The sequence below is a fragment of the Gracilinanus agilis genome, chromosome X, assembly GCF_016433145.1.
Source record: "Gracilinanus agilis isolate LMUSP501 chromosome X, AgileGrace, whole genome shotgun sequence".
NCBI lineage: Eukaryota > Metazoa > Chordata > Mammalia > Didelphimorphia > Didelphidae > Gracilinanus > Gracilinanus agilis.
The window spans coordinates 78,962,106-78,976,849 of NC_058136.1; the positions used below are offsets into that span (position 1 = coordinate 78,962,106).

At 36.3% G+C, this 14,744-nt stretch overlaps 1 protein-coding gene across 5 annotated transcripts in view; it reads left to right on the forward strand.

Annotated features, from left to right (window-relative positions):
• The window catches only part of LOC123253590 (methyl-CpG-binding protein 2-like), a 48,283-nt gene that overhangs the window by 17,506 nt on the left and 16,033 nt on the right, over nucleotides 1-14,744 (forward strand). For all 5 annotated transcript variants that reach the window (XM_044682758.1, XM_044682759.1, XM_044682760.1 and 2 more), the window contains one exon: nucleotides 5,130-5,483. In XM_044682758.1, the coding sequence (XP_044538693.1) occupies nucleotides 5,130-5,483 (354 nt within the window). The remainder of the gene's footprint in view (nucleotides 1-5,129; nucleotides 5,484-14,744) is intronic.

Consider the following 14,744-nt stretch of genomic DNA (forward strand, 5'->3'; position numbering starts at 1 on the left):
ACACCATTTAAAATCAACCTAGACAATATAAACTACTTAGGAATGTATCTATTAAAACAAACACAGGAGTTATACAAACACAACTACAAAACACTTTCCAAACAATTAAAACCAGATCTAAACAGTTGGAAAAACATTGAGTCTTATGGGTAGGACGAGCTAACATAATAAAAATGACCATTCTACCCAAATTGATTTACCTGTTTAGTGTCATACCTGTCAAAGTACCAAAAAACTTTTTTACTGAATGAGAAAAAACTGTAACAAAGTTCATTTGGAAGAATAAAAGATCAAGAATATCAAGGGAAATAATGAAAAAAAATGTGAAGGAAGGTGGCCTAGTAGTACCAGGTATTAAACTATACTATAAAGCAGAAGTTATCAAAACAATATGGCACTGGCTAAGAGACAGAAGGGAGGATCAGTGGAATAGACTTGGGGTAAGTGACGTCAGCAAGACTGTCTATGATAAACTCAAAGAACCCAACTTTCGGGACAGAAATCCACTATTTGACAAAAACTGTTGGGAAAATTGGAAAACAACATGGGAGAGATTAGGTTTAGATTAGGTTTATCCCCTACACCAGGATAAATTCAGAATGGGTGAATGACTTGAATATAAAGAAGGAAGATATAAGAAAATTAGGTGAACCTAGATTAGTATACCTGTCAGATCTATGGGGAAGGGAAAAATTTAAAACCAGGCAAGACTTAGAAAAAATTACAAAATGTAAAATAAATAATTTTGATTATATTAAATTAAAAAGATTTTGTACAAACAAAAACAATGCAACCGAAATCAGAAGGGAAACAACAAACTGGGAAAAAAATCTATAACAAAAAATTCTGACAGAGGTCTAATTACTCAAATATACAAGGAGGTAAATCAGTTGTACAAAAAAATCAAGCCGTTCTCCAGTTGATAAATGGGCAAGGGACATGAATAGGCAATTTTCAGATAAAGAAATCAAAACTATCAATAAGCACATGAGAAAGTGTTCTAAATCTCTAATAATTGGAGAAATGCAAATCAAAGTAACTCTGAGGTATCACCTCACACCTAGCAGATTGGCTAAAATGATAGAAAGGGAGTAATGAATGTTGGAGGGGATGTGGCTAAATTGGGACATTAATGCATTGCTGGTGGAGTTGTGAACTGATCCAACCATTCTGGATGGCAATTTGGACTATGCCTAAGAGAGATAAAAGATTGCCTGCTCTTTGATCCAACCATAGCATTGCTGGGTTTGTATCCCAAAAAGATCACAGATAAACAGACTTGTACAAAAATATTTATAGCCATACTCTTTGTGGTGGCAGAAAACTGGAAAACAAAGGGATGCCTCCTCCATTTGGGGACTGGCTGAACAAATTGTGGTATATGATGGTGATGGAATACTATTGTGCTCAAAGGAATAATAAATTTGAGGAATTCCATGTGAACTGAAAGACCTCTAGGAATTGATGTAGAGTGAAAGGAGCAGATCCAGGTGAACATTGTACACAGAGACCGATACATTGTGGTACAATCCAATGTAAGGGACGTCTGTACTAGCAGCAGTGCAATGACCCAGGACAATTCTGAGGGATTTATGGAAAAGATGCTACCCACATTCAGAGGAAAAACTGCAGGAGTGGAAACCCAAAAGAAAAACAACCGCTTGAACACATGGGTTGATGCGGACATGGTTGGGGATGTGACAGTAAATGACCACACCAGTGCCACTATCAATAATATGGAAATAAGTCTTGATTGATCACACTTGTTAAAATCAGTGGAAATGTGTGTTAGATATGGGGGGGGTAAAGAGGAGGGTTAAAGTGAAAGTAAAAACATAAATCATGTAACCATGGAAAGTTTTTCTAAAAAACTAAAATATTAAAACAGGGTAAAACAATTTTTTTATTCCAATAATTTTGTTGTTGACAAAACACTTTTATAGTATTGCTTAATATCTTTCAGTCCATTAAAGATGCCATCTTGGTGGGGATTTGTGAAATTTTAATTTTTCACAGTTTGCTATGATATCATATAATTTTCTTTTTTCTTTTTTTTTTTTTAACCCTTAACTTCTGTATATTGGCTCCTAGGTGGAAGAGTGGTAAGGGTGGGCAATGGGGGTCAAGTGACTTGCCCAGGATCACACAGCTGGGAAGTGTCTGAGGCCAGATTTGAACCTAGGACTTCCCGTCTCTAGGCCTGACTCTCAATCCACTGAGCTACCCACCTGCCCTGATGTCATATAATTTTGTATCATCTTAGAAGAGTTTCTCTATATCATTAAAAAAAATTCAGTACTGGTCACTGGGTAGCTCAATGGATTGAGAGCCAGGCCTAGAGATGGGAGGTCTTAGGTTCAAATGTGGCCTCAGACACTTCTCAGCTGTGAGACCCTGGGCAAGTCACTTGACCCCCATTGCCTACCCTTATTACTCTTCTGCCTTGGAGCCAAAGTTTTACTGCAAGGTGGAAGGTAAAGTTTAAAAAAAAAAAAAAAGATTCAATGAATGAAAAAACATTTAAGTGCTTATTTTGTGCCAAACATTGTCCTGGGGAGAAGGGAAATACATGCAGAAAGGAAATTTGGCTCTCCCCTCAAAGGGTTTAATATTTTTTAACTAAAAAAATTTTAATGAGTCACTTTTTCTCCCATTGTACTTTATAAATTAAAAAAATTTTTTTTAAAAAAAATTACTTCTTTGCTTGTTTGCTTCCTTTTTCAATTATTTTTCCCCTTTTTTTGTTAATTTCTTCTTTCTTTTAGGATTTCTACTTTGGCATTTATTTGGGTTTTTAAAATTTGTGACTATTTTTTTTATTTCCATGCCCATTTTAAGTATTTTCTCCATTATTTGATGATCAAAGTAGAATTTTTTGCTAAGGACCCTTTTCCCTATATCCTTAAAAATTTGTTAATGTTCTCTTTAACTAAATTATTTACCTACTTGTTTGTTTGCTTGTTAGTTCATTTATTTATTTATTTATTGAGCCCTTTCCTTCTACTTTAAAATCAATACTATGCATTAGTTCCAAGGCAGAAGAATGATAAGGGCGAGGTAATAAGAGTTAAGTGACTTGCCCAGGGTCACATAGCTAGGAAGTGTGGAACTGTTAGAGATCAAATTTGAACTTGGGACTTCTCCCATCTCTAGGCCTGGCTCTCAATCCACTGAGCCTCCCAGTTGTCCCTGGAATTATTGTTTTTTAATTTATTTTTAAACTTTGACTTATTCTTTGAGATTATTACTTAATTTCTAATTAATAGATAGTACTTTCTTTAGTGGACCTTTAATGAATATAATTTGAGAGATTTTTATGCTTCAGGACATTGTCAGTTATTGTAAAGATACCATGTAACCTAAGAAATAGATTTATTACCATTCACTTCTAAAATTATACATAAGACATAGTTTCATCTTTTTCTGTTTATTTCTTTTCATTGAATCCATTTTTATGATTGCAATTTTTTGGGATCGTGATTAGTATTTCCCCCCACCCCCTTTTTTTTGGTTGTTGTTGTTTGTTTTTGTTTTCAGCTAAAACAAAATAGGTTTTGCTCCAGTCCCAGGAGCTTACCATTCTCATAGAAAAAGAAAGTACATTTATATGATTTAATCAGGTAGTGTTATTTTGGTCAAAGATGCCACTTTGATGATAAACAGTCAGAGAGATTAATTAATTAAATTTCCTGAGCTGGAGGTTAAAGAATAGGGTGCAAAGCTAAGAATTAATTAGGGTGGTGGAGGAGCTGGGTGGTTCAGTGGATTGAGAGCTGGGCCTAGAGATGGGAGGTCCTAGGTTCATATCTAGCCCCAGATACTGCCTACGTGTGTGACCCTGGGAAAGTCACTTAACTCATATTGGGTATTGCTTAGCCTTTACCACTATTCTGCTTTGGAACCAATACACAGTAATGAATCCAAGGTAGAAAGTAAGGTTTAAAAAAAAAAAGAATTAAGGTGGTTTGGATTTAAGATGATTGGAAAACAATGATTGGGGTGCAGAACAAACATTTTTGGTAAATTCTTTGGTTTCTCCTCCTCCTGTAAAGTGCTATTATGTTATTGCTCACAGTGTTATAGTGATCGAAGTGTTATTGATCTTAGAATTTCAGTGGTTTTGAAATACCATCCAATCCAGCTCTTTATTACCCATTTCATATATCCTATATATTAAGTTATCTTGACTCATTTTTGCTCATCTACTTTTTGAGATCCTTATTAGCTTTAGATCTTTGATTCTAGGGGCAGCTGGGTAGCTCAGTGGATTGAAAGTCAGGCCTAGAGACGGGAGGTCCTAGGTTCAAATCTGGCCTCAGACACTTCCAGCTGTGTGACCCTGGACAAGTCACTTGACCCCCATTGCCCACCCTTACCACTCTTCCACCTAGGAGCCAATGCACAGAAGTTAAGGGTTTAAACGTTTAAAAAATAACAATAATATAGATCTTTGATTCTATGCTTCTGTCATTCTCTGCTTTTCTTCCCTTTCAGTGCCAAACTAAGGTAACATATTTGTATTCACTTCTTTGGATTCTCCACCATCACTTCAGCTTGTGGAACTGAAATTACCTTTTTTTAAAATAGTCATCATTTGTCTTGATTCATAGCAACAACCTTTTGGATCCTTTCACTTGAGGATACATATTTTTTAAATTAGCTTCTGTAATCCTTTCCTTTTCAGATCTAGTGCCTACATGTTCTAATCACTTTTTAAACTTTTTTGCTGAAGATCTGTCTTTGAAGGCTCTCTGGATAGAGAAGCAGGTCTAGAGATAAGAGGCTCAAATTTGGCCTTAAACATGTCCTAGTTTGTGACCCTGGGTAAATTACTTAACCTCCCATTACCCAGCCCTTATCATCTTTTGCCTTGTAACCAATACAAATGGTTTTGGAAGGTAAGGATTTTTAAAGAAAGGTATATGAAAAAGTTAAGATCAAGTATTCCATTTTATAATTGGTATGGAATGATGGAAAGATTTGACAAAAGGGATTGGATAGGACAAATACAGATTCTTTCTAAATCTGACCTTCAGTTAGATATTACTTTTTACTTCTAAATAGGTTATTCAGAAATTCTGAATACTGTGCTATTCTTTCTGATATTTGCATTGTTGTTTATTCTTTAGGGAAGAAAAGTCAGAGGATCAAGATCTCCATGGACTTAAAGATAAACCACTAACATCCAAAAAGGCGAAAGATAAAAAAGAAGAGAAAGAGGAAAAGGAAAAACATGAGTCTCCACATACTTCTCCTCATCAGTCTGTGGAACCATTGGAAAGAGGGAAAGCAGAAACTTCAGATATGGGCAGTTCACCTCCTACTGTTTCTGAAGTTTCTGTCTGTCCCAAACAGAGGCGTTCTATCATAAGAGACAGAGGACCCATGTATGAAGATCCTACCTTACCTGAAGGCTGGACCCGGAAACTTAAACAAAGGAAATCAGGTCGTTCAGCTGGGAAGTATGATGTATATTTGATCAAGTGAGTAAAAACAATCTTACCAGCATGTGGTAGAGAAAACATGTTAGGTAGCTATGGGTTTCTTTGAAGTTTAGACTACTTGACTTGTCTAGTTTTTAAAACTGTTCTTGACTTAACTTGATTATAAGGGATGGAGCAAATAGTAATTAATTCCAAATAATTACTAAAACTGTAAACACTAATACAAAATAATATTAATAGAATTCAATAATATGATACAGGAGAATGGATGGAGTCAAAAGACACCTAAAGGAAATAGAATAGTTTTTCAGTAGCTGTACGGTGACCAAATAACTATCCTTTAAAAAATCCATTAAAACTATGCATACTCCTAGAGCCAGTGAGAGGGTTAGTGCTCCAACAAGATCAGAGAAAAGGAAGAGGACCTATTGTTCATGAGAACAAACCCGAAAATCTGAGATAATTTTAGAAAGAAATTATAAAGTCATTTGGCAGAGTAGAGGTTATTTGTAGTTCCCTTCTTAATCCAGGCTCTGGAAGATTTTACATTAGTTAGGATTTAAATAAGATACCCTTAAAATTTTTCTTGTAAGCTGTTTTGTGGGAAGGTAATTTGATCAAAACACCAGGGAATTTACAACATAATCTTGGATGTATCTAGGACTCAGAGGAAATAAAAAAAAAATCTTGTAATTTTCAGCATTTCTAGAGAGTTGAGGGATGGAGAAATAAAGAGAACTTGGCATTTGCTTAGCCCCACCTAACTGGGATAATGATTTAGGATAGGATCTATTATTCAGTCTTATCTTTCAAACTGACTAAAGTTGGGTTTTTCTTCAATTCCACCTCAATATTGGGATCATCAATTACTTTAAGGTCTGCTCAGTCTGAAATGGATGAGTCAGGGACTTCCCTTGGGGCGAATTCTTAGGGGAGATGGAGTTTTCAGATTTCAAGTTGACATCGGGCTTGTCCAAAGCCCTAAATTCATTAAAAACAGGAATAGAGGCAAGATTGTTTAAAGTTTTCCCAATGTCTCATAGTCAGAAATATCTGCTTTTGGTGTTGTAAATCAAGGGATTTAATATTATATAGAGAAACAAGTCCACTGTGCCATCAGTATCACAAAAAATCATATTTCCCGTTTCCTTTTATTTTTAAAAGTTAGTCTCATACTGCTCTCAAATAGACAAATCTAGTTAGAGATTTGTAGGTGTCAACTTGGAAAAAAAACATAACCACTGAAAGTCCGAAAAAATCTTTAATTGGGTAAGAGACAAATTCTTAATATTCTGCTGCCAAAGTCGAGCACTAAAAACTACACAAAGCCAAAGCTCTTGGACTCTGGAAACAGTCTCTCTGGGAGAATATACTGCCAAAGATGATTCTCCAAAGAGTGATAGAACTTGGGATCTTATATATTGAGGAACAAAGGAAGGGAAATAAGACTGATTAGTTCTAATTGGCAAAAAGAAATGATGAGCTTAGGACCTAACCGGAAAAGGCTAATGCTTTGCAAATAATAAATAATACATAATAAATAAATAATAAATAAATGGATACAAAAAGATGTTTCTAGCCCTGGGGTAGACTACAGGGGAGGGATATCTAATGAGAAACTCCCAAGTCTTGATTGCTAGTCTTATCTAAACTGGGATCATTAGGTATCTTAAAGTCTATTGCTCAGTTTGGAGAAAGGTTAGTCTGGTGCTTCCCCCAAGGCAAGTTCCTAAAAGAACAGGCAAATTTTGGGGTTTCAAAAACCAAGTTGACATAGGTAAACAATTTTAAAATTTAGAATATTTTTCCATGGTTACATGATACAGGTTCTTTCCCTCCCTCTTCCTGGAGGTGGGTTTTACATGTATCATTGTTCAAAACCCACTTCCATATTATTTGCAATAGTGATCATTTGAAGTCAACATCTCCAATCATGTCCTCATCAAACTATGTGTTCAGTCATGTTTTTCTGTGAAAAACTTTTTCTACACTACAGTTTAGAAGTTTAATGTACTGATTTGTCAGGAAAATCCTTTCTTAATAATTAAGGGGTAAGACTGTCTTCTAAGTAATTTAACATTATTATTCTGTTAACTTAGAAAAAACACAGAACTATTAAATAGTCATAAAGCCACTCTTTAATCAAGGGAAAGGGGGAACAGGGCTAATTAGGCCTCTTATGCAGAGCTGCGCCTTATGCAGAGTCCAAGGATTGAACACTACTTCGCTCTGCTCCCTGACCCCCTGGGAGTGACAGCAGGTTAGATGAGGACTCCAAGGAACAAAAGAAATTGGGCAACTTATATACCATTTGGGAAGATCCAGGGGTTGGGAGAGATGATTGACATTATATTGGTATGGATGGGATTTACAATCAAGCTTGGGAAAGGAATCCTAGCCAGAGGCTAGGGTGTAAGAGAAGGGGCTGCTTACACAATGGATACTGAAGGATGGTCCCTGCCCAGGTGTGTCTTCCTGGGACTGGATCTTTGCTACAATGGGGAAAACTACCTAAGACAAAAGGGTATTTAGCATTTACCCTAGGGTCCATTATTCAGTCTGCAACTGCTAGCCTGAGATTCCCTTCTGGGTGGATTCTCACTCTAACTGGGAACTGGGAATAAGTACAAGCTTTGGGGGTCTCCAACCTACAAGCTATTTCTAAAACTTGGGGTTCATCAGATTTCACTAAGCCACAAGTTTGGGGTCTCTAGATTCCATGTCAAGTCTCTAGCTAACTTTTAATGTCCTGAATTTTTACAAAGGAATAAAAAGATTTCCTTGCTTTTCTTACCTGTCTTTATAATCTCCAATCTGGGCAGAGTTGTCCAATCATAGAAAGAAAGAATTTTCTGGTTTTCCATTCCTACACATCACTGTCTGCCAAATATAAGTGTCTCTCCCTAACTTAGAGGCTTCCTAAGATATGAATAATGAATGAATTCTTAAGAATGAACATAGAATAATGCTCATGTTCAACAGCATATCTGATGATGACCATCAAACATAGACCAGATAGCTCAGGAAAGTTGAGGAAAAAGTCAGGCAGGCAACTATATTACTCAGTGGATTGAAAGCCAATTATGGGCTCATATCTGGCCACCGACACTTCTTAACTATATGACCCTGGGCAAGTCATTTAACTCCCACTTCCTGGCCCTTAGTGCTCATCTGCCTTGAAACCAGTACACACTATTGATTCTAAGATGGAAAGTAAAGATATATATATATTTAAAAAAAACTCCATGAAAAGACCTATATCCTAATTCTAATCAATTTTTTAGTTTTGTTAACTTATAAAAAACGCAGAATTATTAAATAATCATAAAATCACTCTTTAATCAAGGGAAAGGGGGATGAGGGCTACCTGGCCTCTTAAGCAGAGCTGTGCCTTGTGCAGAGTCTAAGAAATGAACACTGCTTCGCTCTGCTCCCTGATCCCCCTGGGAGTGACACTGCACTAGATGATGATACTGTTATGCCCGGAGAAGTATCCCAATAAATGAGTCTTAAACCAACAATGCAATATGCAAAGGGACTTTATTGTCTAGCTTGAGGTAGGGTCTCCCACCTAAAGTAGGTGAGTGACCCCGAGCTGCGCCTGGGCTAGAGTTTTTATGGAGTAGTAGTCAGAATGGAACCAGGTAGAGGAATGTCCTTAGGTTAGGAAATCTTGTAGATAAGGGGGGTTGTCCTAAGGTAGATAAGGTGATTTCCTAGGGGAAGAGATCAAAGGGAGAAGGGGAAGGTCTTCAGGGTAGATAAGGTCAGTCCCTGGAGACTGGAGGTCTGCAAGGTTGGGATTCCAGTGGATAATTCTATTTCACCATAATGTCACTTAAGGGTCGGGCCCATAATGTCATACAGGGGTCAGGATTTTTAATTCTGACTCTTTCTATATTCCACAATACCTCACTAAGCTACAAGTTTGGGAACTCTTAGATTCCATGTTGACACAGTGATCAAATCAAAGAGACTAATGATTTGCCTGTTTGGGATTAGGACCACCTGGTAGAGTTCTAACCCTCCAATGAGGAATCTTTCCCACCTTAACTTAATTGACACCTGGAGTTGAGACCTGGGCTGGACACAAACTAGACCTGAGGGAACTCTTTATGTTCTCACTGTGTTTGATATGTTTGATATGCACCACTCTAGAAATCACAAAGATTCATTCAATTTCTGTAGTCTGGGAGAACCTTTGGGTTTATTCTTGTGATTGTCAGGGAATCCCTCTTCTGACTTGTTTTTTTGAGAACAAACCCTGAAATCCAAAATCTTTTTTTTTTTTCTGTTCATTTGTTTCAGTTGTGTTTGATTTTTTGTGACCCTTTGGGTTTTTCTGGGCACATGTACTTGAAGGGGTTTTGGGTTTTCTTTTTTAGCTCTTTATTCAGATAAGGAAACTGAAGTAAGTTGCTGGGAGTCTTGAATTTAGGATGGTGAGTTTTCCTAATGCTTAGGTCTGGTGTTTTATCCAGTGGCAAGCAATTTGTTAGGTTGTTTGGTAGAAAAGAATGATCCAAAATGGAGGTGTGACTCACTTCCTGGCCCAGGTTTATATGATTTAAGATTTAGATAAGGAGGAAAAAAAAGATTTAGATAGGGGTATATCCACACTGGCACCACACTTGCACTGGTAAGTAGCTTTGTCAAATTCTTTATAACCTCCAGCATTCCTAGAAAATCCTAGGTGTGAACAATTATTACCCATTTGTGATTTTCTTTACAAATACCTGAACTAGTTTGTAATTTTCTTCTCCAGGTCATTTTACAGATGAGGAAACTGAGGCAATTTTGGTTTTGTTTGTACAGAAAGTTTTAAATTTAATGTAATTAAAAATATGTATTTCAATTTTTGTGATGTTCTCTATGTCATGTTTGGTCATAAATTCTTTCCTTACCTACCTATAAGTCTGACATAAACTTTCCCATATTTCTCTTACTTAGTTCATTGTGTCATGCTTTATTTCTAGGTCAATAATGCATATTGACTTTACTCTGGTGTGTGGGTGGATTGATTTGTGCCTTATCTCTGCAAAAGCTGTTTTACATTTCCCTAGTAAATATTTTTGTCAAATCGCTCTTTCCCTCAAAGCTTGGATCTTTGGTTTTATTGAACATTTAAATTGCTGTAGACATTGACTGATTATTTATTCTACCTAGTTGATCCACTATTCTTTCTTAGCTAGTATCAGGTTGTTTTGATGATTATCTCTGAAGTCCAGAGTTTACCAGATTTCAAAATTATATTTTTCATATAGCTGGATTTTGGTATTTTTTCTAGTTTTGTGAAATAATTTTTGTTTAGTTTTATTGGTATGACATTAAATACTAAGGCAGGGTTGTCATTTTTGGTTATATTGGCTTAGCCTATCCATGAGCAATTATTGTTTTACCAGTTGTTTAGGTCTAACTTTGTGTGAAAAGTGTTTTATCATAGTGTTTATGTAGTCACTAGGTGTGTTTTGGTAGATATTTTATATGGTCTATAGTTTTTTTTAGTACTTAAAACATTTATTTTAGGTATACAGTTTACACACATACTATTGGACAAATTGTATTGCAAACAAAAATATAAATATAGCAAGCATTATCAAATAACATTTTTTGGCATTAGTGTTATTGTTAGGGTTCGAATGGGTGGCCACCAGAGGAACACCATGCAATCAAAGTCAAAGCAGGAGAAAGCTTTATTGCCAGTGCACTGGGGGGGAGTTCTGTAAGAGAATTCCCCAAGTGCTGTGTCTACAGAGGGGAATATATACGTTTCAAGGGCTGATAATAGGGTCTGATAATAGCTAGACAGTGGGAGTATAGAGGTTTCCAGGTGCCATAGGATGTAATTCTTAATGTTCAAGGCTGCTTTGTCTAAGGGAGGAGTGGTGTCCCCGGAACTATGAGTTCCAGATAACCACCCTGCTGAGCAGAGCATGATGCTATCAAAACCCTCCTGCTTAACAGGGTATGATGCTGTCAAGCTGTTATGAGTCTCTGCTTTTTGGCTACAACATTATAAGCATATTAAGGAATTGTTAAGGAAGAATCATGGAGATTCTGTAGCTGATGGTGGTTCTACTTCTATGAAACCAAAATACTCAGTATAATGGCAAAATTACAAGAAACATAGAAAATGGGACATTTTTACTTCTATTTTTTCATTTGCTTTGCATTTTAATGAATTATTAACAGTGTAGGCACTTGGGCCACTGTCTGTTTCTTTTGTGAGCAAAGTTATTTTTCCAAACACTGCACTGTGCTTTGATTCAGTGATTGGAAATGGTTATGTGTTTTATACAAACTTCTTTATCATTGGCAATAAGAATTATGTATTTTTTCCTATTCTACCACAGTAATTTTGTTATTTATAGTTTTAATTTCTAGCCAAGGTGGTCACAGAGTATATTTTGTCAAACAACAAAGTTAAAGAGCCAGGCCTAAAGAGGGGAGGTCTTAGTTTCAAATCTGACCTCAAGACACTTCCCAGCTTTGTGAAGGGCAGGTCACTTGACCCCCATTGGATCCTTGGAGCCGATACACAGTACTGATTCCAAGACGGAAGGTAAGGGTTATTAAAAAAAAAAAACAGAAAAAAAAACAACTCAGTCTATTCTAAAGACACTGGGAATCAGTGGTGTTACTGTTATAGGGGTGCAAATGGTGAACCCCTAGGTTCAGGAAAGAATCCATTCTCAAGAATGAGAGGACTCCAAACTTAGCTTAAAAGTAAAAAGAAAGATTTATTAGTAAGATAGGATTAATGGCAAGCAAGACAGCATGAGTGGAACAGCCATGGGAGGCTGCCCCCAAATGCCCCCAGTTCTTGCCTTTTTGTATCCTTTTCCATAGTGTGGATGTGACTCCTTGCACTCTGGCATTCAGTGAGTGCCTGGTCTGTCTGAGACCCTCAGAGCTATCCAGGTGTGTATCTCTTTTGTCTATATCACCTTAAAGGAAGTCCAAGGATAATGGTCTTTGCAGGAAAGGGGAAGGGAATTTCCCTGTTCACCACCATCTCTGCACAATGCCCATGTCAGTGGGACACATTTTTCCAAGTAATTCTTTCTTTAAAATGGTTTTAAACCAGTGTAGTCTTATTTCACATTATATCTGTATGTTATTATTTGATACTGTCTGCTTATTTCCCATTACAGTTTTCTAATAAGGTGACATTAACATTTTACAAGCTATGTCATGTGCCATCTTTCTGTATTTCAAAGTTGTGCAAAAATTTCAATATTGCTCAAAGTGTACAAGTATCCAGAAAATAGTAAATGGGCTATATTAATCATCTAGAGTTATTTTAAAGGGAAATTCCTTTTCTATTTCTTGCTTTTGGACTTTATGGGAAAGGGATGTGGATTTATTTGCAACCCTGTGACTTTGCAGTATTAATTATTTTTATTAGTTTTTGATTGATTCTTTATGCATAATGTCATATTGAATCTAAAAGAGTGATAAATAGCTTTGTTTCTTCTGCTAACTTATGAAAAATTACTGGTAAGAAAAACCAAATCTTTAATTAAGAAAGGGATAGGTCCAATAATCAGCCACTATACAGAGCCCAGCACCAAAAACTACACAGGGCCTATTCCCTGGGGACATATCCCTTGGAGAATGCATTATGCTACATGATTTCTCTGAAGAACAATAGAATTTGGGGGACTTATACAAAAAATTGGGGAACTAAGGATAGGGAAATATGATTGATTGGCATTACCATTACAACAAGGAAATGAGAAGTCCAAGACAAGATTATCCCCTAGAGAGGCTGATGCTTTATGATGGATACAAACAGTAAAGATCCAGCCAAGGGTTGGATTACCTGGGAGAGGACTTTGATACCTGGTTCTGAAACTTACTTAACATTTGTACTATTGTACTAACATAGTACTTAACATTTGATTTAGATCTATTAGTTCCACCCAATTAGGACCATTAAATACCTTAAAGTCTATTATTCAACCTGAAATAACTAAGTCTGAAACTTTTCTCAGGGTGAGTCCTCAAGGGAATAAGGACAAACTTAGGGTCTCCAGATTTTAAGTGGATACTTCATTGCTTATTCTAATTCCATCAATTTCTTTTTCTGATTTTATTACTATTACAAGCATTTCTAGTACAATATTTAATAATAATGGGCAGAATTTTTTTTTTAAATTTTCATTTTTCTGTGCCGTTTTCCAAAACAGATTTCTCACTCTTCATTATCCACTATCTCTTTCTGTCTCCTATAGATTTTCATTTTCTGATTCATACTCTCTGGTTTATTATTATTATTATTATTATTATTATTATTATTATTATTATTATTATTATTATTATTATTATTATTATTACCAATGGTTTCTCTCTTTTCTCAGTATTATTTTTGCATTCAGGCCTCCAGAGTATTCTGGGCTTTGCCATTCAAATGCTTTCTGCTACTGCTTTGTTTCTTGGATTCCCACTTTTGCAATTATACTTTCTTCCAAAACAATACTATAGTTATTCTGATGATAAGACAGTCACATGCCAAGTGGTAGATTGGTTTCCTCTCTAATCCTAGTGAGATGGATTTAGGGTTAGGGCTTACTGTTGTCCTTCTACATTGTTTTGGGATTTAACCCTTTTTTATCCTTTTTTGTTGATTCTGCTGTACCAGAGGTGTTTTTTGGTATTACTTTTTTTTTTAGTTGTTTGAAGGTGGGTTTGGGCTTAGATCCCAGAAGCAGAACCTAGTTCTAATACTTTTTGACCTTTCTGCTCTATTTAATATCTTTGGCCTCTTTATTTATATGGTACTACTCCTTTCTGAATTTTCATTAATCTCATCTGTTTCTTCTATATCTTAATTGTACCATCTCAGTTTCCTTGTGTCAACTTGAAATCTGGAGATCCCAAGTTTGTCCCTGAGATTACACCCCAAGGGGAGTCTCAAGACTACCAGCTTCAGGGAACAGGTGGGTCAGTGGTTTGAGAGCCAGGCCCAGAGAAAGGAGGTCCTAGGTTCAAATGTGACCTCAGACACTTCCTAGCTGTGTGAACCTGGGCAAGTCACTTGAGCCCCTTTGCCTAGCCCTTACCACTCTTGGAACTGCCTTGGAACTAATACACAGTACATATTCTAAGATGGAAGGTGAAGGTTTAAAAAAAACCAAAAAACTGCCAGTTTCAGACTGAAGAATAGACCTTAAAGTATTTGATTATCGGGGCTAGCAGACCTAACCAAATGTTAAGTGCCCTTTTGCTTTAGTTTCTCCCATTGTTTCAGGGTCCTCTCCCCATAGTGTCTAACTTTGACTGGATCTTTCCCTTTTA